Source organism: Scyliorhinus torazame, chromosome 1, assembly GCF_047496885.1.
Source record: "Scyliorhinus torazame isolate Kashiwa2021f chromosome 1, sScyTor2.1, whole genome shotgun sequence".
NCBI lineage: Eukaryota > Metazoa > Chordata > Chondrichthyes > Carcharhiniformes > Scyliorhinidae > Scyliorhinus > Scyliorhinus torazame.
This window is the reverse complement of record NC_092707.1, coordinates 213717414-213742063: the sequence shown is the minus strand read 5'-3', so window position 1 is coordinate 213742063 and position 24650 is coordinate 213717414. Positions and strand designations below refer to the sequence as shown.

Genomic DNA, 24650 nt, shown 5'->3' with positions numbered 1-24650 from the left:
TTAGAAGAGAAGATAATTCTAAAAGATGTTTTTTTCAACAAGTAGAACAGGTTTTTGCACAAAGCTATACCACCAGCGAAATATGGGTTCCTGCAACAGTAATGGCTCAAACTGGCCCTGCCTCCTGTACAGTACAAACTGAAGATGAACTGGCGTGAAGGCAGTACCCATCAATGTGCCAGTACCATATATGCCAGAACTACCTCAAGATGAGCTGCCATCCACACTACCAGATCACGTGATTGTGACTTCTGGTCAATCAGCAGAAGCAGAGATTGCTGAAGAACACCTTGCTGCTACTAGTTTTCCTTCTGCAAAAGGGACTGTAACGGCTTCCGTGTTAGAGACATCCTCTGAAGACCTGGAAAGGACCTCTTAGGTCAAGAACAACCAAATTCCTGAAGTGCACTGGCAACCTGTGGGGAATAGCACCCACCAGATCGTCTTTCCTATTAACTGTATTATTACTGTGTAATGATTCATTCTGCCCTTGTGTATATGATTTGGTGATTATGTAAAAGTTACAAATGGTTAATTGTTGTTGTGGGACTTTAGTTATGGGGAGGGATGTCATATATTAGGGATTTTTCTTGTATTGTTGCATGGTCACTTTAAGAGTCTAGTCACGTGTCTAGTCCGTGACATCATCGGCTACTTCATAGGGTTTCCCTCAGTCTAGATCGCGCCCTTGTACAGTTAACAGCTATTCAATAAACTTGCGTTGGTATTTGCATTTAACCACACGCGCTTCAACTTCAAGTTGTTTTGTCCCGAGAATCTAGAACATAATAAAACACATGCCAGAACACAATTCATCACTTCATTCATTAAGAGGCCCAATTCCTGTACATGAAGCAAAACGGTAACATCTCAACCTTTCTAGTGCAAGGGGAATGAGTCTGGCTGAGCTGCTGTCGCCGAGAGCTGACACGGACACAATGGGTTAAACAGCTTCCTTCTGTGTTCTTGCCATTTTAAGGTTCTGTGTAAAAATCATAATATTGGTGAATCCCGGCTATCCTGGAAGTAGCAGCGGTACCTTCATCCTGCAGCAGTCTGCCGTTCCCACGGTCTTTGGACTTCCAAGCTGAACCGGGGTGGTGCTCAGAAACATGAGAAACTCCCTCTACACCTGGCTGCACCACCTCATCAGGCAATGATAACAGGCATAGAATGTAAGCCCTGCTTCTGCCAGAAACATTATCAAGCAGATCACTTGGCACACTAAAGCAATGTTTCTGTGGCTGGACGCTCATGGGAGCCTTCAGTTCATATTGAAGTGCGTTCTCAAGTTGTGCTGAACTGCAGCCTTCTCCACAACATCTCCATCATAATGGTGTAGCCATTGCCACCAGGCACACAGAAAGGATGAGCTCCAAGGTCTGCGCAATGCCCCAAGTCACATTGGAGCTCAACAGTGATAGGCAGTTGTACTGCAAACCAGCCAATGCACCAATCATCCCGTTTGCATGTTCATTAGTATTGTCCTGTATGCTGTCCCATCAAAGTCCTCATCTGAGATCCATATAAAACTCGTCTACAACTTCACCCGCCTGTGAGCTGAAACCATCCTTTCTCCTGGCCTGTCTGCATCCCAGTCATGCCCAGTGATTCACCACATGCTGATCCCGACTTTATCTCAGCTTCCAAAGTTCATTGAGTGCCAGTATCTGAACTGATGGCTGTAAGTGTCAGATTAAAGTTATGGTGCCTCCTTATGTCTTGTCTAGCGCTGCTCTCTCCTTTCCTCCTGAGTGAGCTGTTGCTGAGCAGGTGACCATTCTTGGGTATTTGAAAGCAGCAAGTCAGATGGGGGAGGTTGAGATCAGGAAAGTGGGTGGCATGGAAAGCAAGAGGTACATGGGCGCACCATCTTGCACTTTCCAGATAGCAGGATAAAGTGAAAGTGGGATTTAAGGATTAGTGAAGAACATACTGTCATCCTCAATGTTCTCAGCAATGCCTGGTGCAATGGGCTCTGTTGCAGCCAATTCGATGATGAGAGTGTGCCATCTCCACTCTACAGCTCAGAGTTATGGGTCTCATGAGAAGATTATTGGGACCATTTGACTCCAGAAAATGATGTGATTGATGCAGAAAAAGATCAAGTATTCCTGGTGCTGGGTTTTTAAGCGCAACATCGCTAGCCCCCCTCACAATTTTTTTAAGTTTAGGTGAGTTCCAGCCCAAACCTGCCAACCTTAACTCAATTGTCCAAGTAAAAACTTCTGTTGACTGAGGTGCTCTGCTACCAAATGTGAGTTTGTAATATTAGTCTGATGATCACACAATTGCACAACAACTGCGAGAGCAATGCACTAGAACAGAGGTGAGAGCCTGGCTAATTGTCTTCTTCGTCACTCAAACACCATTGAGGCAAGTAATGTTAGTCCTTCTGCCAATTGAGATCAACTAACTCAGCACATGCTGGAGACTTTCCGACTCAGTTAACTCACTGAATATCAGCAGCCCATGTGAAGGACACAGATTAGGTTCCATATTTATGTATTTTTCACAGCAGTGTGCCTGAGATGTACAGCTAATGATTTAAAAACTCACATCCAGCGTTTGCCCAAGGAGTAGCACTTGGCTAATTACCAAACCACTGTGAATGGAAACTTGCAGATTTCATTTTCTTTTTAAAGATCTAATTGGCATTTCTGATTTATTACTTAATTAGGTTCTGGGCTTTACCGGATATGCAGATTTTGAAATTCATAATTAAGGCAGAGACAAGCAGGAATCAGGTGCCAACAGTCTGTGTGGTAGAGATTCCCCTTGCACAGCAGGAAACTGGAGTAATACATTTGGAGTATTTATGTACTATTTATTGGAGCTCCCTGAGCAGGATTTACTATTGTCAGCATAATACTTATTACGGTTAATATCCCTTACATAAACTTAGCATTCTGCTTGCTGATTATAAACACTGGATTAGTCAGGTATTCTGCAGTATTAAAAGGATCCTTACCAATGATAATGGGGAAGAAAAGGAATGACTCCAAGGCAGTTAACACACAGTGTGCACAAGGCAACAGAAAACATTTTGCTCCAATCTGGTACTTGTGTATCTCAGCAACAGCAGTACATGATTAATACAAATGGGGTTAAAGGGAACAATTCACTGCCATCTGCTAATGTACAGCTTGTTTATATCTCACTGTCAACAACATCTCATGTGTTGTTGTATATAGCAGTGTTCTTCAAAGTCGGGGGCGCGACCCGCGGGTGGGTGTCGGGAGGGTCGCGGAGCCGTAGTCCGTGGCGCTCCCGATCGCGCAAATCCCTGCGCAGCAGCTGGCTTTTCATAACGCCGACTGCAAGCGGCCACGAACAAGTTAAAAAAAAAAATTTGGTCGCATTGCGCATGCGCGCCGATAATCAGGCAAGCAGGTGCAGTGAGGCCGCTATTTTTTAAAACATTTGCAGCTTTTTGTTTTACAAGTTCTGTAGTGGTTTTTATTCATTTAATTTATTTTTTTTTCATTTATTTTATTCGTTTTATTTTTTTATTCATTTTTTTCATTTATTTTACTCTTTTTTTTTACAAGTTCGGGGGGGGGGTTTATTTGATAAAATTTTACAGGAAAAAAATTCTGAACTTTGGACAGATGGAGACTCCATACTTTCTGACACCAGAAGGCTTCACCTTCATCCAACAGGTTCCATTGGAGGAGCAAGTACGAGGGCCAAAGGGACCCAAAACCATTTTCTCCATTTTTGTCAGCAGCAAACAAGGTAAGAGAAAATGGTGGGTCGCGCAGTTCGGCCGGCGTGGGTCGCGAAGGTTGGCTGGTTGGTAAAAATGGGTCACCGGAAAAAAGGTTTGAAGGACACTGGTATATAGTGAATGCAGGGACAATTTCTGGTTTATGGGTTGCAATATTGCGCACTGTAAAATCATAGAATGGTTTAAACAGAAGGAAGCCAATCATTTCTACGCAGGCTCTCTGAAGGTGTGCGGTGTTTGTCCCTTTAAGGGCAACACAGAGGAGCAAGGCTTTTCAAAGTCAGGACCGCGACCCGCGGATGGGTCATGGGTGAGTGTCGGGAGGGTTGTGGAGTGATCAGTCCAGTCTCTCCCGCGGTGGTCATGATCGCACGAGATGCGCCCAACAACCGCTACTGCCTTTTACATTCAGACTTGTGGTCGCTGCTCCCTTTTTAATGGAGATGCAGATTAGGCTGCATGGAGTCTTCTGGCCAGAAGCGGCAGCAGAGAGCAGGTCATGCACCCTTCATGTGGAATTGATGTGAGCGCCGTCCAGGTACGTGCTTTTGGTGCCAAAGTAGGGAACAGAATTTTTTCAATTTTGCAGCTGCCGGCAAGCAAGGAAAGTGAACTGTGAAGATTAATGGTTTTCTTTTAAAAGTAAGAGACGGCCAGAGACTCAAATAGGCAATTTACCTATTGGAGAGGATTTCACAACAGAATATGCTGGAGAGAGCTGCACAGGAGTGTCCAGAGCAGGACAGAGCAGCATTAGAGCACCAGGGGCCTCTAGTTAACGGCCCTGAAAATAGAAAAAAGAATAAAGGTGATTTCTTGAGGTATGGTTTTGTCAATTGTGACAATGCAATAAGGAGGCAAAGCCCATGTGTGTTATATCAGGGAAGTACTGGCAAATGAGAGAAGTTTCAGAAATTGAAAGAGAAGTCGTGTGCGAAAAATTCCTTTTCAGGTTGAGACCACAGAGTCAGCAATTAACTTAGAGCTGACTTGGTCTTCCGGTGGCGACATGTAGGTAGAAGTCGCACATTGGCCGGCTCCTGCTAGAGCTTTCGTTTTTTGGCCTTTTCCACCCACATTTGGAGGGTAATTTTATATGAACAGTCTCCAGTAAAATGATGGTAATCGGAGGATGTTGAAAACCCAACAAAAGAATATGGGACGAAAAGGAATGAGCACTAGTCCGCCTTGGATCTCAAATTCGGTGGGAGGAAAGATGGTGGGAGCAAGTCACCAGGTGGGGCTGTGCCCATTGCGGTGGACACACTGACCGAGATGATGGCAGTGGCGTTTAAGCAGCAGTTAGCGAAGCATTTTGAGCAGCATGGAAAGGAGATGATGGGAACGCTCAAACAGTTGGTGGACGATCCATTGGCCCCGATAAAGGAGGCTCTTGGAAAGACGTTGACGACAGTGCAGGAGCAAGGAGAGGTGTTGAAGGGGGTGGAACTCACCTCAATGGGAGAGGAGCTGCGGAAGGTGGAGGAGAGTAATAAAAGGCTGAGAGCTAAAGTGGAGGCTCTGGAGAACAGGTCATGGTGGCAGAATCTGCAGATAGTTGGTCTGCACAAGGAGCTGGAGAGCCGGTGGCCGACGGAGTGCTTTTCGGAGATGTTTGGCAAGTTGTTCGGGGAGGAAGAGAACACTTCCCTCTTTGAGCTGGACAGGGTTCATCGGTCACTCCAGCAGAAACCAAAGGCGAACAATCCACCAAGAGCTGTGTTAGTCTGTTTCCATGGCTATCAGATGAAGGAGAAGGTACTGAGATAGGCCAAGCAGAATCAAGAGGTGAGGTGGGAAGGCAGTGGTATTCAAATGTACCAAGATATCATGGTGGAGCTAGCAAGATGGAGGGTGATCTTTAGCAGGGCGAAGGCAGCGCATTACAAGAGTAATGTGCAGTTCGGGGTAGTCTACCTGGCAAAGTTGAGAGTTACACATAAAGCCAAGGGCTAATACTTTGAGACGCTGGAGGAGGAGGACACGTTCGTGAGAGCCAAAGGATTGGGACTGAACTGAATTTGGAATTTGTTTTTTGTACGTTGTGGTTGGAAGGCGATGGTTTGGGGGTGGTGGGATAATGTGTTGGGATTTTTTCTCCTTTTGTTTGGGGTTTATCATGTTTGTTTGTTTTTTGAAGTTTGGGTGTGGGGGAAGGGTTTCTGTTGGCTTTTGTATTAGGTATGTGGGCGGGGAGGGGGCTCTGGTGGTGGCCACCTCGCTAGCAAACCTGAGTTGGCTAGTGAGCGGGAGTGAGGTGGGGGGAGGGGCCACCACCCAAGCCAGTGTGAACAGGTTTTGATGGGCCTGGATGGTTGACTGTGTGTGGGCGGGGGAAGGGAGGTGATGGGAGTATACAGAGAAGTGGTCTGCCTTACATATGACTCCAGACCTCAAGCAATATGGGGGACTCTTCACTGCTCTCTGAAATAGTAAACCACTCATTGTACTAAATGACTATACAAAGGGCACGGCACAGAAACAGGCCACTGAGCCCATTGTGCCTGCATCAGCCAAAAAAAAAAGAGGAATAGGTTGCTCATTTCAGTCCCACTTTACAATGCCTGGTGAATTTCCTTGACGGTTACAGCACTTCAGATGCAGATTCAGATACCTTTTAAATGAATTGACCATTTCAATCTCATTCACCAAATCAGGCAGTGAATTCCAGACACCCACCACCCTCTAGGTGAAAATGATTTTCTTCATGTCCTCTATATCATAGAACCATATAATCCCTACAGTATAGGAAGCCATTCGGCCATCGAACCTCAACCGACCCTCTGAAAGAGCACCTTGCTAGGCCCACGCCCTAAGAGGCAATTTTAATGTGGCTAATCCACCAAACCTTCACATATTTGGACTGTGATAGGAAACCGGAGCATCTAGAGGAAACCCACATAGACACGGGGAGAACATGCAAACGCCACTAAAGACAGTCACCCAAGGCCGGAATCGAATTCTGGATCTCTGGTGCTGTGAGGCAGCAGTGCTAACCACTGTGCCACCATGCCATGTAGATAAGAGTACTTATATTTTGTTGTTGCAGGCAATACTTTGAGACGCTGGAGGAGGAGGACGTGTTCGTGAGAGCCAAAGGATTGGGACTGAACTGAATTTGGAATTTGTTTTTTGTACGTTGTGGTTGGAAGGCGATGGTTTGGGGGTGGTGGGATAATGTGTTGGGATTTTTTCTCCTTTTGTTTGGGGTTCATCATGTTTGTTTGTTTTTTGAAGTTTGGGTGTGGGGGAAGGGTTTCTGTTGGCTTTTGTATTAGGTATGTGGGTGGGGAGGGGGCTCTGGTGGTGGCCACCTCGCTAGCAAACCTGAGTTGGCTAGTGAGCGGGAGTGAGGTGGGGGGAGGGGCCACCACCCAAGCCTGTGTGAACAGGTTTTGATGGGCCTGGAAGGTTGACTGTGTGTGGGCGGGGGAAGGGAGGTGATGGGAGTATACAGAGAAGTGGTTTTGAAAGGAAGTGGTCGGGGGGTTTCTGGGAAGGGGAAGTTGGCTGATGGCGATCAGGAGTAGAGGCTGGTCCCGCTCATGGGGTGGGGCTGGAGGCTGTGGTCGGGAAGGGGGGGGGGTGAGAGACCCCCAGTCCGAATGGTAATGTGGAACGTATGGGCGAACTGGTGAAGTGGGCGAGAATTTCTTTGCATTTGAAGAGCTTGAGAGCCGACGTGGTGCTGTTGCAGGACACCCATTTGAGGGTGAAGGACCAGGTTAAAAGCAAATTACTGCGGATGCTGGAATCTGAAATCAAAGAGAAAAAGATTTTCCAGCATTTGCTCTTTGGAAGGACCAGGTTAGGCTGGTTGAGTGAGTCAGGTGTTCCACTCTTGTTTTGTTAGTAGGGTCTGGGGGGGGTAGCGGTGCTAGTGAGTTATATTTCAGATGGAGAAAGTGGTGGCAGATTGGGGGTCAGGTACATTTTAGTAATGGGAGCGTTGGAAGCGAAGTTGGTGATGTTCGTTAGCATGTATGCTCCGAATTGGGATGATGTAGGGTTAGAAAGAGGATGGTGGCGGCCATACCAAGTCTGGTCATGCGTCAATTAATTTTAGGTGGGAATTTAAATACAGTGTTGCATCTGAACATCGATCGGTCTAAGCCGCGCTTATTAACCTCTTGGGGGGTGGGGGGGGGGGGGGGGGGGTTATCAGCAGTGTTTATGAAGGAGATGGGTGTAGTGATCTCTAAATGTGTTAATTCATGTTCAGTTAATGTAAAGTAAATACAGACAAATGATCACTAGATGGCAACACTAACAAGACCTATAAAAAATAATTTCCCGCTCTTTCTTAGTGTGTGTGGGAACAACATCTAGAGTGAAGAGATGTGATCAGATCAGAGTGCAGTGTATTATAATTATAGTTGTTAATTTAATATAAACTTAGTTACTTGTTTTACTAGTTCAATATTGAAGTGAAAGAACTCACTAGTTTATTATATATTACTCAATAAACATTTTGTCATCATCTGGAAGACTTTGACTATTTCTCATCAGAATCCAAGACAACTCGGCAAGACAAAAGAGTAATATTTATATTACAATTTAGTAATATAACAATGGGGAGAGCAGATCCGTGACCATCCTCACATCTGGGGGGTAGAGAGTATTCCTTTTTCTCACCAGTACCTAATGTGTACTCAAGGATTTACTTCTTTATTATGGGGAGGTTGTTGTTGTCGGGGGTGAAGAAGGCCGAATACTCAACGATTGTCATTTCAAATCATGCACCGCTATTTTGTGTATATGGTCCTTGAGAAGGGGCCTGCATGGAGGCTAGATGGGGGGTTGTTTGCGTATCTGAGTTTTTGTGCAAGGCTGGGAAAGGTGACTGATGATTATGTGAGGTTCAATAAGAATGAGGAAGTCTCGCTGTCGATGTTTTGGGAGGCGCGTAGGCAGTGGTAAGGGGCGTGATCATCTCGTATAAAGGGTAGGTGGATAGGGAGGCAAGAGAGGAGAGGCAGTGGCTTGTAGATGAAATCTCGGAAGTTCATGGGAAGTATGCGCAAGATCCCACCCCAGAGCTTTTGGTCAGTAGAAAGGCATTGCAGGCATGGTTTGACCTTGGGAAAGTGATACGTCAGTTGAGGCGGGTGAAGGGGGTAGTATACGAATACGGGGAGAAGGCCAGTCACCTGTTGGCGGGACAGCTCCACCAGCAGGTAGCCTCATGGGAGATTGTTTGGGTCCGGGATGGGGGCGAAGGGTTTGGTGGTGGCGTTGGAGCATGTGGACCGGGCATTTGAGGAGTTTTATAAAAGTTTTTTTTAGGTCAGAGCCTCCGGAGGATCGGAAATGAGGGAGTTCTTGGGAGGGGCTGGAGTGTCCTAAAGTAGGGGAGGAGGCGAGGGCAGGGTTGGAAGGGCCAGTGGAGATTGAAGAGGTTCGGACAAAGGTGCAAATGGATAAAGCACCGGGCCGGATGGTTCCCGGTCGAATTTTCGAAAAGGTTTTTGGATAGATTGGCATCGCTGTTGGTGGAGATGTTTGAGGATACGGTGGCTCCTTGAGACGATGTGACAGGCATCTATTTTGGTGTTGTTAAAAAAGGATAAGGAGCTGGTGGAGTGTGGGTCGTATCGGCCAATATCCCTGCTAAATGTCGATGCCAAGATTCTTGCCAAGGTGTTAATGATAATAATAATCTTTCTTGTCACAAGTAGGCTTACATTAACACTGCAATGAAGTTACTATGAAAATCCCATAGTCGCCACATTTAATTGCAGTATTAATGTAAGTCTACTTGTGACAATAAAGATTATTATTATTATCATTAACACCTTGGTGCCTGTTCGGGTGCACAAAAGGAGAATTCAGAATGTCCAATTCACCTAACAGCACGTCTTTCGGGACTTGTGGGAGGAAACCGGGGTATCCGGAGGAAACCCACGCAGACACGGGGAGAACGTGCAGACTCCACACAGTCAGTGACCCAAGGGAATCGAACCTGGGACCTGGCACTGTGAAGCAACAGTGCTAACCACTGTGCTACTGTGCCGCTTAGGTTGTAGCCACTTAGGTTGGAAGAGTGCCTTCTGCAGGTGGTTGGGGAAGATCAGACAGGGTTTGTAAAGGGTAAGCATTTGTCCTCGAATGTGCATCCCTTGTTGAATGTGGTGTTCTCCCCATCGGGGGGGGCGGAGGAGCCGTGGTAGCGCTGGATACGAAAAAGGCATTTGAGCGCGTAGAGTGGAGTTATTTGTTTGCAGTGTTGAAGAGGTTTGGGATTGCGCCTAAGTATGTGGCTTGGATTAAATTGTTATTTAAAGAACCGAAGGCGAATATTCGTACAAATGAGATGAACTCGGGATATTTTCAGCTGCATAGGGGAACGAGGCAAGGGTGTCCCATGTCCCCCTCTTGTCTGCCAATAGAGCCCTTTGAAATTGCGCTGAGGTGCTCAGATAAGTGGAGGGGGGTGAGGGGTGGGGGTGTGGCAGGGGGGGGGGGGGGGTGGGTGTAGCATACGGTCTCCATATGCTGTGACCTTTTGTAGTATATTTAGAACCCAGGTCCCACGGTAGGGGATACAATGGCATTGCTCAAGAGGTTTGGGGCTTTTTCAGGGATATAAACTGAATTTGGAAAAAAGTGAGTGCTTTTTAGTTTCTTCTCCGGGAGCAGGGGCTGGCTTAGGGTATTGTCGTTTCATGTGGCGACAACTCACTTGGGGTGCAGGTGGCTCGAGACTGGGCACAGCTCCATAAATTGAATGCTACAACCTGGTGGGTAGGGTCAAGGCGGATTTGTTGTGATGGGACAGCTTCCCCCTGTCATTGGCAGGCCAGCTACAGGCAGTAAAGATGAATATCTTGCTGCAATTCTTATTTTTGTTCCAATGTTTACTGGTCTTTTTGCTGAAGACGTTTTTATGGGGGTGGGACGGTTGATTTTGTCATTTGTCTGGGCAGGTAAGGTAGCGGGGATTTGGAGGTCGGTGCTTCAGAGAAGGCGACAGTCAGTGGGTTTTGGTCTTCCAAATCTGTTGTATTACTATTGGATTGCGAACGACGAGAAGCTGCGGGCCTGGGGCAGGGAGCCGAAGGTGATGTGGCTGAGGATGGAAGCAGGCTCTTGTAGGGGGTCGGGGTTGCGTGGCTGGAAACAGCACCACTCCAGTTTGTCCAAGGGAAATACTCGGGTAGTCCGGTGGTGGTGGCCCTGCTGAAGATATGGAGGCAATGTCTGCACCATTTTAAGTTAGGGGCGGGGTCGAGGCTGATGTCGAACCAAGAGAATCATGTTTTTGAAAACCTAAGAGGCTGGCTACTAGGTTTCAGGGATGGGAGGAGCAGGGAGTGATGGAAATTAAGGACTTATTTTTGGAAGGGTGGTTTGCAAGTTTGGAGGTGACGGAGAAGTTTTGGGATTCCACCGGGGGGGGGGGGGGGGGGGTGAGCGGGAGACTTTAGGTATATGCAGGTGCAGGACTTTGCAAAAAATATTTTCTCAATGTTTCCAGTGACACCGCCCTCCTCGTTGTACCAGCTATTCGTGTGTATGTAGATGATGTGATATTATGGTTCAACACTGTGAAAGGCTTATGAAAGTCCTAACCAGAATTAATTCCTATGGTTTAAAGCTGAACAGGAAAAAGGTGCCGATTTGGCATCCAGAAACTAAAATTTTTTGGAGATGTCATATCAAAAGAAGGTGTACAACTAGGTTAAGCTAAGATTCATGCCATTGGTCAGATGCCAATACCAAAGTATAAGAATGCAATTCTATGGATGCTGGGTGTAGTTAATTTTATGGGCAAGTTTATTCCCAATCAGTCCAGCAGAACAACAGCTTTAAGAAATCTGATTAAAAAGGTTAACTTTCTGTGGGCACCTCAGCATGGAGCTGAGTGGCAAGACATGAAATCGTCACGGACTACAGCATTTTTTGATTCTACAAAGTAAACAAAAATATCAACGGATGCCAGTCAGAATGGCATTGGTGCAGTTTTGTTACAGAAAGCAGAAAACAATCTATGGAAACCAGATGCGTATGCATCTCGTGCTATGACTCTGACGGAGCAGAGATATGCACAGATAGTGAAAGAATGTCTAGGTCTGTTAATGGGCATAAGCAAGTTTCATTACTATGTGTATGGCCTATCGCAGATCATCGTCCTCTGGTCAACATAATAAAGAAAGATCTCAATGACATGGCACCGAGACTTCAGGCGTATGCTGATGAAACTACGTGGATACGACTTCACATTAGATTCTACCCCGGGCAAAGAACTAGTTGTAGCAGATGCACAGGCAGCACTGTAGCACAAGTGGATAGCACTGTGGCTTCACAGCACCAGGATCCCAGGTTCGATTCCCCGCTGGGTCACTGTCTGTGCGGAGTCTGCATGTTCTCCCCGTGGCTGCGTGGGTTTCCTCCGGGTGCTCCGGTTTCCTCCCACAGTCCAAAGACGTGCAGGTTAGGTGGATTGGCCATGATAAATTGCCTTTAGTGACCAAAAAGGTTAGGAGGGGTTATTGGGTTACGGGGATAGGGTGGAAGTGAGGGCTTAAGTGGGTCGGTGCAGACCCGATGGGCCGAATGGCCTCCTTCTGCACTGTATGTTCTATGTTCTATTTTTCCTTGGAGCAGAGGAGACTGAGAGGGGACATGATTGAGATGTTTAAAATTATTAGGGGCATCGATAGAGTAGATAGAAGAAACGTTCCCCTTGGTGGATGAATCAATGATCAGCGGGCATAAACTTAAGGATAAGGGGCAGGGGGTTTAGAGGGGATGTGAGGAAAAACGTTTTTACCCAGAGGGTGGTGGGTGTTTGGAACTCGCTGACTGAAAGGATGGTGGAGGCAGAGATGTTCATAAGAGATATTTAGATGTGCACTTGCGATCTCAAGGCATACAAGGCTATGGGTCAAGTGCTGGAAAATGGGATTAGAATAGTTATGTGGTGTTTTTGACTGGTTCAGACGCGATGGGCTAAAGGGCCTTTTCTGTGCTGTAGGACTCTATGAGTCACCGATTGAAACGGAGTATCAACACCTGAAAGAAAGCACCAGCTCCTCACACTCGCTGTCTTTAAATTCAATAGTCCCAACACAAACTGGGAAAACATACTTTTTAATCCCAGCAAAGAGCCCCAATTTTTCTTATGTCATGGGAATGTCCCTTTAAGAACTGTTTGTCTTCTCAAATGGCTGCAGTCATGTCATTGTGTGGGTGGAGCTGGGCGGTGGCTCTAGTTTTTTCTTTCGTTTTGAGCTGGAAGCTGTTTGTGGCTCTGAGTTTTACTTTCGGTTTAGACAGTTGGAAGCTGCATTCAGACTAGAAGGACCTTGGAGTCTCTCTCTTTGCATGTTAAAAAGGTGTCTCCAGATCACTTGATAACTTCAAAGTAATAACTGTGTTCTGGAAGGATTCAAACGTACTGTTTTGTGGTAAAAGGAATTGTCTGATTTATGGATGTTGTTACTTGAGTGAAACAGTAAAGGGAAGTTATTAAGGGTTAAATATAGAGTACTGTAGCTGTGTGGGGTATTTATGTTTGCTTACTGTGTGTTTATAAAATGTTAGCTGAATTTCTAGAATACACTTTGTTTTTGATTAAAAGTGCTTAAGGCCTCTGTTGCATAACACCTGAAAAGTGGGCCCTTGTGCTCCTCATAACCAAAATCTATAAACAGTTGTAGGTCAGGTGAACTCCATGATATACTTTGGTGTTCTCTAAACCGTGGGCCATAACAGTTAGGAGGGCCCGGCCCAGATTCACGTGCACCACTTTAGAGATTACCCTAAACACCTCCATCCAGTAATCCTCCAGCTTTGGATCTGACCAAAACATATGAATGTGATTTGTGCCCCCCCCCCCCCCCCCCCCGCAACGTTCACACACATCTTCTACCCCCTCAAAGAGCCGGCTCATCCTCACCCTTGTATGGTGCGCTCTATACACCACCTTCCGCTGCATCAGCCCCAACCTCGCACACGAGGTGGAGGCGTTAACCTCCGGAGCACCTCACACCAGACCCCCTCCTCCATACCCTCTCCCAACTCTTCCTCCCATTTTGCCTTGATCCCTTCCAGTGGCACCTTTTCCTTATCCAAAATAGCTCCGTAAACCACCGACACAATCCCCTTCTCCGGTTCCCCTATCGTCAGCACCTCCTCTAGCAATGTGGAAGCTGGCTCTACTGGGAAGCTCTGTATCTCCTTTCTGGCAAAGTCTCAAACCTGCATGTATCTAAATATTTCTCCCTGCTCCAGCCCATACTTCGCTCCCAGCTCCTTCAATCCCGCAAAACGACCCCCAAGAAACAAATCTTTTAGTGTCCTAATTCCTTTCTCCTCCCAACTCCGAGAATTTCCATCCCACTTCCCTGGCTCAAATCTATAATTCCCCCGAATCAGCATTTCCCTTGACTCTGCCCCCAACCTGAAGTGCTGTCGAAACTACCTCCAAATTCTCAACAAAGCTAATACTACTGGACTCCCTGATATCTCCCCGAGCCATCAGGAACGGCGCTGTCGCTAGCGCCTTCAATCGCGACCCCCTACCTAAGCTCTCCTCCATTCTAACCCATTGGGAGTCAACCCCTCTGACCCAGCTCCATACCTTCCCAGCTCCGTACCTTATGCCAAGTGTATAGATGAGGGTAGTTCAGTTGATGTAGCCTACATTAGATTGGATTTGTTTATTGTCACGTGTGCCAAGATACAGTGAAAAGTATTTTTCTGCGAGCAGCTCAACAGATCATTAAGTACATGAAAAGAAAAGGAAATAAAAGGGCAACACAAGGTACACAATGTAACTACATAACACTGGCATTGGGTGAAGCATACAGGGGTGTAGTGTTAATGAGGTCAGTCCATAAGAGGGTCGCTTAGGAGTCTGGTAACAGTGAGGAAGAAGCTGTTTTTGAGTCTGTTCGTGCGTGTTCTCAGACATTTGTATCTCCTGCCCGAGATACAAAATGGACTTCAATAAGGCTTTTGACAAGGTCTCGCATGGGAGACTGGAAAGAAGATGGGAGCAATGGGATCCAGAGCAATTTGGCAAATTGGATCCAAAATTGGCTTAGTTGCAGGAGACAGTGAGTGATGGTCGAAGATTGTTTTTTAGTACAAGTCTGTGTCCAGTGGTTTACCACAGTGAACGGTGCTGGCTCCCTTGCTGTTCATAGTGTATATTAATGATCTAGGCATGAATGTAGGAGGTATGATCAGTAGTTTTGCAGGTGGGCGGCACGGAGGCATAGTGGTTAGCACTACTGCGTAACAGCGCCACAGACCCGGGTGACTATCTGTGTGGAGTTTGCACGTTCTCCTCGTCTCTGCGTGGGTTTCCTTCTGGTGCTCCGGTTCCCCCCCACAATCCAACAATGCGCTGGTTAGATGAATTGGCCAGGCTAAAATTGCCCCTTAGTGTCCAAAGATGTGCAGGTTAGGTGGACCTATAAGGGGCGCTCTTTCAGAGGGCCAGTGTAAACTCAATGGGCTGAATGGCCTCCTTCTGCACTGTAGGAATTCTGTGATTCTATTCTATTCTATGACACAAAAATTGGTGGTGTGGTAAATAGTGAGGAGGAAAGCATTTGATTACAGGACAATATAGACAGAGCTGGTCAGATGGATTGAACAGTGGCAAATGGAATTTAACCCTGAAAAGTGGGAGATGATAGATTTTGAGAGGACTAACAAGGCAAGGGAATAAACTATGAATGGTAGGACCCTAGGAAGTCCAGATAATAAGAGGAACCTTGGTGTGTATACTATAGATCCCTCAAGACAGCAGGACTGGTAGATAGTGATTAAGAAAGCATATGGGAAACTTGCCTTTATTAGCCGAGGCATAGAATCTAAGAGCAGGGATGTTATAATGGAACAAACAAAGAACAAAGAACAAAGAACTGTATTAAACGCTCATTAGGGCACAGCTGGAGTACTGTGTGCAGTTCTGGTTGCCACACTATAGGAGGGAAGTGATTGCATTAGAATGGGTGCAGAGGAGATTCACCAGGATCTTGCCTAGGCAGGAGAGTTTCAGTTATCAGGAGAAACTGGATCTGGCTGGAGTTGTTTTCCTTGGAGCAGAGAAGGCTAAGGGGAACGAGATTGAGGTGTATAAAATTCTGAAGGGCATAGATAGGGTAGATAGGAAGGAACTTTTCCCATGAGCGGAGGGGTCAATAACCAGGGGTCATTGTTTTAAGGTAATGGGCAGGTGGGATATAAAAAATGTGAGGAAAAACATTTCACTCAGAGGGCGGTGGGTTGGGAACACACTACCTGAAAAGGATATTAGAGGGGAAACCCTCACAGCATTTAAGAAGTATTTAGATGAGCACTTGAAATGCCATATTATACAAGGCTACTGGTCAAGTTCTGGAAAATTGGATTAGAATAAATAGGTGTTTGATGGCTGGCATGGACACGATGGGCTGAAGGGCCTTTTCCCGTGCTGTAAAAGCTCTCTGACTCTATAACCTTGACCGTACTTGAACTATCTCTTCCTTAAAGACATTTTTCAGTTACTGTTTTGCCTGCTAATCTCTGATCCCAATTTATCCAGATCCATTCTTACACCATTGAAATTGGCATCCCCCAGTTAATTATTTTTATTCTGGGTTCTTTCTTATATTTTTCATAGTCAGCCTAAACCTTATGATACAATCATTACTGTGTCCTAAATGTTCCCCTATTGACATGTGATCCACTTGGCCCACCTGATTCCCAAGAATCAAGTCCAGCCGTACCTCCTTTCTCACTGGACTCCAAACATGCTGCTGTAGAAAACTCTTCAGTAGCTAATGAAAAAACTGCTTGTTACCCATTCCATTATTTTACTCATTTTTCACAGGAAGTTAACATACAAAACAACATTAGGAAGGCAAATGGTGTGTCAGCCATTGTCTCAAATGGATTGGGGTAGAAGAGGAAAGAGTTCTTACTACAATTATACAGAGCCATAGGGCACTGTAGTTTTGTCTCTTTATCTAAGGAAGGAAATACTTGCCTTAGTTGAAGTGCAAAGAAAGTTCACAAGACTGGTTCCTGGGATTGTCCTGTGAGGAGAGATTGAGCAGACTAGGCCTATGCTCCCTGGGCTTTGGGAAAATAAGAGGTGATCTAATTTGAAATATATAATAGTTTTAAGGGTTAGATGAATGGGGACACAGACTCAAAATGAGAGGTCCACCTTTTAGAACTGAGGTGAGGAGAATTTAATTCAAAGGGGTTGAAACTCTTTGGAATTCTCTACCTCACAGAACAGTGTGTGCTCAGTCATTGAATATATTCAAGACAGAGATTAGTAGCTTTTTGGGTACTCACAGGGAATTAAGGAATATGGGGGATGGTGCAGTGTAGAGTTGAGGTAGAAGGTCAATCATAAGCTTGTTGATTGGTGGAGTAGCCTTCATGAATCTTCTTGCGTTCTTTTGTTCTGACCAGCATTGCTATTAACCATAGTCCTGTTCTCATAGTCCCAGGGACTTTCTGTGGTATGATTCAATGTCACATTGGATGATGTTTCACAATGGATCAATGGGGAAAATGATTTGCATTCTTTATGTCCTGGTCAGACTATTACTTGCATTATCTGTTGTCACACTATTCCTGATTATATTCCAGCCATTCCATTCTCAATCAATTATGTTAGGTTAATAAATTATATTGAATGTAAAATGGCTGATTATGCTCAGTTAAATCTTCCCCCGCTCATCCTTCTTACCAGGATAAAGAGTCCGGAATTTGCCATAATCTGGTGATTGGGTATGGTGGAAAACACTGACAGGACGAGACAGCTGAAGACGAGCAGGAATCTGTTGGAGACAAAGAGAAATTGACTAAATTAAGCAGATATGGTAGAAGATAAAGCAGCTAAATGGAAGCTGCAGGAGTAATTTAACTGTGTCAATATTTTATCTCAATACCCCACAGCTTCCAGCAATTTGCAAATTCAGTGATCTTTAAAAAAATATATATACTTATTAAAGTTTTTAACAACCCAATTTTTTCCCCTTACAAACAATAATCCCCCCCGTAACAAAATAACACAAAATCGCACTGAGCAAGATATATACATGGCAAAATGGTATATTTACATACACTGGCTCTCACCCACACGTGCCAATTCCCCCCACCCTCCATGTTATCTCCTGCTCATCCATCCCCTCAAACAATCTCTCGTTCCGCCCCCCCCCCAGGGTTGCTGCTGCTGCTGACCGACCTTCCTCTAACGCTCCGCGAGGTAGTCTAGGAATGGTTGCCACCGCCTGTAGAACCCCTGCGCAGACCCTCTCAAGGCAAACTTAATCCTCTCCAGCTTTATGAACCCAGTCATGTTGTTTATCCAGGCCTCCAGGCTAGGGGGCTTCGCCTCCTTCCACAATAGCAAGATCCTTCGCCGGGCTACTAGGGATGCAAAGGCCAGAATGCCGGCCTCTTTCGCCTCCTGCACTCGCGGCTCATCCATTACTCCGAATATTGCTAGCCCCCAGCTTGGCTTGACTCGGACTTTCACCACCTGAGATATTGCTCCCGCCACTCCTCTCCAGAACCCCTCCAGTGCCGGGCATGACCAAAACATATGGACATGGTTCGCCGGACTCCCTGAACATCTTCCACATCTTGTCCTCTACCCCAAAGAACCTACTCAACCTCACCCCCGTCAAGTGCGATCTGTGAACCCAAGTTCAGTGATCTATACCACAGCAAACAAGCATTAGGATGTTGTGGCATTATTGCTGTATAATTTCCAGTGCCGATATTATTCATTACAGCACTGGAGCATAATTTCCAAACATTTGCCTACCATATTTCCCTGAAGGAAATTAGTGAACAAAATGTGTTTTTACAACAGTTGATGATAGTTTCATAGTCACCATCACTGGGACTAGTTTTCAATTCCCAATGTTTTTATTAATCAAATTTAACTTCCACCATGATGGGATTTGAACTAGTGTCCCTAGAGTATTTTTTTAAAATTTAGAGTACCCAATTCATTTTTTCCAATCAAGGGGCAATTTAGCGAGGCCAATCCACCTACCCTGCACATCTTTGAGTTGTGGGGGCGAAACCCACGCAAACACAGGGAGAATGTGCAAACTCCATACAGTGACCCAGAGCCAGGATTGAACCTGGGACCTCGGCACCATAAGGCCACAGTGCTAACCACTGCGCCACCGTGCTGCCCTGTCCCAAGAGTATTTTTTAAACCACTCAAGGGATGTGGGTGTTGCTTGCTTGGTGAGCGTTGATTGGCTGCAGTGTAGAGCAATGAATTAATGGTTATGTTAATGAGACCATGATGATATTAATAATGTTTTTTTCTTTATTCTTTCATGGGATGTTGGTGTTGCTGGTTGGGCCAGCATTTATTGCTCATCCATAATTGCCCTTGAACTGAGTGGGTTGTTTGGCTACTTCAGAGGGCAGTTAAGAGTCAACTAGATTGTTGTGGGTCTGGAGTCACATGTAGGCCAGATCAGAGAAGGATGGCAGATTTCCTTCCCTAAATGTCATTAGTGAATCAGATGGTTTTTTGCAACAATTTATGATAGGTTTCTGGTCACTATTACTGAGAGCAGCTTTCAATCCCGGATTATATTAACTGTGATATCAGGGGCCAGATGACCAAGAGGCTCCAAGAGAGCTAGGCGCAGAATAATGTGTGCTGAAAACTATGTGCTGACCCTGAGGTCTTTGTAAATACTTATTGATAAATTGTTTCAAGTAAACTAATAGTACAATCAAGCTTCACCTTCCATACAGAATGTCAGATCTTCGGTCATGCCTAACAGAACACCACTGCTCCAAAATGTCTGCAGTAAGGAGTCACCAACCTTAGGCTGCCTCCTTGCATCTTCAGGGCCTCACTCAAACACACTTTGCTTCAAGTTTGCTCCCCATAGCTCTTTTACTTCAGAGCCTATTGCTCTACTCCTTTCCCTCAAGGAAAAGGATTTCACTTTCTAAACTTCCAGCTGGTATGTTACAGTGATGAAGCTCAAAATACTTACCTAAATTGAAGTTGCCAACTGGGAAATGGCAGTTTGGGTTTCTTTCATAATCTTCTAGTCTTCTGCATATGTGCTGGTTGGAAACTGGCCACACGTGCACAATTCATAAAATTGAATTTGTTTCTGTCTTTGTCCTTGTCCCTTACCTGGACCGTCTTCTGGGGTTCTTTTTGTCCTCCTCCCTAGTTTGGGACCTTCTTCTTGGTTTGGTCCCCCTTCCTGTGTCTTGCACCTTGGGACACCAATTGTTTTAACATAAATTTACAGTACCCAATTCATTTTTTTTCCAATTAAGGGGCAATTTAGCGTGGCCAATCCACCTGCCTTGCACATCTTTGGTTGTGGGGGTGAGACCTAGGGGAGACAAGGGGAGAATGTGCAAACTCCACATGGACAGTGGGACACCTCTTTATTGGCAGTGCGGTTCCAGGTCACCTGACCTGCTTTTCACACCATATAATTTTTTCTTCTTCGCTTCTTCTGCGCAGATCTGGTTCCTGGCTGAAGAACATGAATTTTATGAATTGTGCACGTGTGGCCAGTTTCCAACCAGCACATATGCAGAAGACTAGAAGATCATGAAAGAAACCCAAACTGCCAATTCCCAGTTAGAAACTTCAATTTCGGTAAGTATTTTGAGCTTCATCACAGTAACATACCAGCTGAAAGTTTAGAAAGTGAAATCCTTTTCTGATCGGCTATCAGGCAAAGTTGGCCAGTGGCAGCCACAAAGTGATGTGGTTGCAGCTAATGGCACCCTCCATCATGGGGAAGTCTGCAATCCAAGTGAAACCATGTGCATTTTCTCGTTTTTTTCTCTCTCTCAGCTCTCATAACTGTGAACAGAAAATGGTGAGATGTTACAAATATCTCCAGCACCAGACTGGAAAGCAGCAGATGTGTAAAGGCTAATGGTCCAGTCCCCTTCAGAACCACTTGAATACCTTGCCCCAAGGTTGCAGTTGTGCTGCAGTAGCTAGATCTCAGCCAGGACATTCTTATTGTAGCCTAGATGTCTCACATATTATTAATTTCTCCCTGAAAAATCGGTGTACATATAGCCCTCTGCTGAGAAACCTTTATCCTTTCTCCCCTCTTCCTCCGCCCTCTTCCTGCAGCTTTCCTGCTCTACAGAGCCTCTGTACATGTTCCGAGTCATGACATATTCCAAGGGAGATACTCACTAATGCGCCCTTATTTAAGGGCAACGGATTTGTGTAAAAGCCTTGAAGTCAGCAAAAAGTCCTTCAGCACCTGCTACATGTCTTCTTGTAGACTTTTCCAACTTTAAATGGTTATGGAAAACAGTAAACACTTGTAGATTTGAATCAATGGCCAGAATAAATCAAATTGATTTACATTAGAACATAACAAATAGGACCAGAAGCTGGGCCAAATGATCTCCTTGTGCACTGTAGGGATTCCATGGATATGGTATAGGATGAAAAGGGGGTGGTAGGATTTTTATGTGGAACATTAATACCAGTACAGAGTAGTTAGGAACAGATCATACAGCCCCTTAAGCCTGTCCAACATTATTATGACCAAAAATCACTCAGCCTTGAATATACTCAGTGATGGTGCTTCCCCAACCCTCTCTGAGGCCAAAAATTCCAGATCATAACTAGTAAAAAGGTTTCCTCATTTCTCTGTTGGTTCTTTTGCCAAACACCACAAATCCGTGTCTCTGGCTTTCAACCTTAGCCAGCTCTCTCCACATGGCAATGTACTTGGCTTTGCTCAAGTATCAACTCTTTGATTTGGACTTGAGTATGTAATTTCCAAACTTAACATGGAACCAAATTATAATGTGACCACTTTTTCCACAGAGGATCTTTTATGATGCGAGTTCCAATAACCGTACCTCAGTACATAATGCTACCGCTAAAATATCTCTATCCCTGTCTGGTTCCACAGAGTGAATGACATGAAAGTCACCATATTCCCCGAGGACTAGAGGCTGCTTTCCCCTTCTGAGAGAGAGCTGACTGGTGCTGATATAATCTGAGGGTCACTTTTTTGGGCCCTGGGGAGTTTCTCACCAGTTTAACCCACATTTAGCACTGGGGAGCTGAACTCAGAGATCGGGCTGCCATTTTGAAAGGAGACCCCCCGGGTGCCGTTCTGCCTTGTCCACCACCACCTTTGTGTGGACCAGCACTGATTGGCACCCAGCTGCAGCCTCACTGGGGAGGCCAAAGAAACAAAGGAGGCCAGTGGACCCCACGCAGTAGGTTTACGACCCATTTTCGCGAGCATCATTCGGTCCCACCAATTTGGGGCGGGGTTCCGACCCCGACGTCTTGTGGGACTTTGGAGAATCCCAGGAGGTGCTGAGCCTGTCGGGAGGCTCGCTGGAGGTCTTTCCTGGCATTCTCTGGCCGCGTTGCGCTCATGCGAGAGCACAACGCGGCCGGAGAATCGCGCCCAACGACAATATTACTGTTGCCTTTGTTTGACTGATATCGATGTAAGGTTAAGGTTTCTCAGAAGAATATTGTGGTAATTTCAGAACATATTAAAATGTTTCAAATAATTGTGTTCTCTTGTAGTATTAATATTTATATTATGAAAATAACTAAACTTCTGTTTCTGGCATGAATTTATAAATTACTTATGGCATTTAAAAAATAATGTGTATAGTTATTCCATTTAGAAGTGAAAAAGCAGCAAAACATTTATAGTTTAAATAAGTTCCTGTTAATTCTGATAGTATTTTTTGCAATGGCAAGCAACAGCAGATGCGGTAGGATCGATATTTGGTCTGCAGGTTCTTATGCCCAGTCTAAGTGAAAAGGTTTGAGAACAACTGTCATAACCTACTCCCACCAGCATTTTCTGACCCTTGTTATTCCTCATCTCCATTTATGTTGTCAACACACTGAGACAAGAGATGTGGAAATGAACGAGCACAGGACAAAATGCCATGAAGAGCAGAGGGAATATTCTATGATTGTTTATCTTCTAAACTGAAAAAGTACAACGATTGAGGAATGTTTAGCTTCTTTAATATTAGCCATTTCCACCAGTAACAGCCCAAGCTGCCTGGTTTAAACATCTGAGACATTCCTTGCTACAGTGGAGATGGCTGGAAGGTGAATCGATTGAGCTATTTGAAATTAGGAAGTCATGGGACAGAGTAGATTTTTAAAATGTTTCCAACGAATAAGGGTTTTAGAATGAGAGGATACAGATATACAATTAAATATAAGCTATCAAGGAACAGCTGAAGGCCCTGGATACTGCAAGGCTATGGGCCCTGACAATATTCTGGCAACAGTACTGAACACTTGTTCTCCCGAACTTGCCGAATCCCTAGCCAAGCTGTTCCAGTACAGCTACAACACTGGCAGCTATCTGGCAAAGTGGAAAATTGACAATGTGTGTCGTGTACACAAGAAACAGGAAAAATCACCCAATTATCACCTTATAATTCTGCTCTCCATCATCAGCAAAGTGATGGAAGGAGTCATCAACAGTGCTGTCAAGCGACACTTACTCAGCAATAACCTGCTCACTGACGCTCAGTTTGGGTTCTGCCAGGGTCACTCAGCTCCTGATCTCATTACAGCCTTGGTTCAAATATGGACAAAGAGCTGAATGCCAGAGGTGAGGTGAGATTGACTGCCCTTGACATCAAGGCAGCATTTGACCAAGTATGGAATCAAGGAGCCCGAGCAAAACTGTGGTAATTGGGAATCAGGGGGAAAACTCTTCGCTGGTGGAGTCATACCTAACACAAAGAAAGGTGGTTGTGGTGGTTGGAGGTCAATCATCTCAGCTCCAGGACATCACTGCAGGAGTTCCTCAGAGTAATGTCCAACCATCTTCAGCTGATTCATCAATGATCTTCCCTCCATCATAAGGTCAGAAGTGGGGATGTTTGCAAATTACTGCACAATGTTCAGCACCATTTGCGACTCCTCAGATAATGAAACAGTCCATGTCCACATACAGAAAGACCTGAACGATATGCAGGCTTGGATTGACAAGTGGCAAGTTACATTCATACATAGAATTTACAGTGCAGAAGGAGGCCATTCGGCCCATCGAGCCTGCACCGGCCCTTGGAAAGAGCACCCCATTTAAGCCTAGAACTCCGCCCCAGACCCGTAACCCAGCAACCCCACCCAACCCCTTTGAATACTAAGGGCAATTTAGCGTGGCCAATCCACCTAACCTGCACTTCTTTGGACTGTGGGAGGAAACCCACGCAGACACGGGGAGAACGTGCAGACTCCGCACAGACAGTGACCCAAGCCAGGAATCGAACCTGGGACCCTAGAGCTGTGAAGCGACAATGCTAACCACTGTGCTACTGTGCCGTCACACCACACAAGTGCCAGGCAATGACCATCTCCTACAAGAGATGATCTAACCATTGCCCCTTGACATTCAATGACATTACATTGTTGAATGCCCCACAATCAACATCCTGAGGGTTACCATTGATCAGAAACTGAACTAGACTAGCCATATTAATACTGTAGCTACCAGGACAGGTCGAAGGTTAAGAATCCTATAGCGAATAACTTACCTCCTGACCCAGCAAAGCCATCTACAAGGCACAAGTCAGGAGTGTATTGGAATACTCTCCACTTGCCGGATGAGTGCAACTCCAACAACACTCAAGAAGCTCAACACCATCCAGGATAAAGCAGCCCCCTTGATTACTCCCCTTTTGTGAGGGCCACAAAGAATCCAGCACGAGTTTTAAGGATACAAAGTAATAACATTTATTTACAATAACATATATATATATATATATATATATATATATAATATATATATATATATATATATAACAGCAGCAGCAGCAACTTCCCTTGCTGCACACTCCTTCCTGCTGGTTCCAAACTGGCCAGCTTTATTTATACTAGGAGTTTACTAATGGTTTCTCCGCCCCCCTCATTGGGGAAGCTCATACT

General features: G+C 45.3%; 1 protein-coding gene across 2 annotated transcripts in view; it reads right to left on the bottom strand.

The window, feature by feature from the left end:
* The window catches only part of LOC140418751 (potassium voltage-gated channel subfamily KQT member 4-like), a 1006403-nt gene that overhangs the window by 477606 nt on the left and 504147 nt on the right, over positions 1–24650 (bottom strand). For both annotated transcript variants that reach the window (XM_072502359.1, XM_072502364.1), the window contains exon 2: positions 17433–17523. In XM_072502359.1, the coding sequence (XP_072358460.1) occupies positions 17433–17523 (91 nt within the window). The remainder of the gene's footprint in view (positions 1–17432; positions 17524–24650) is intronic.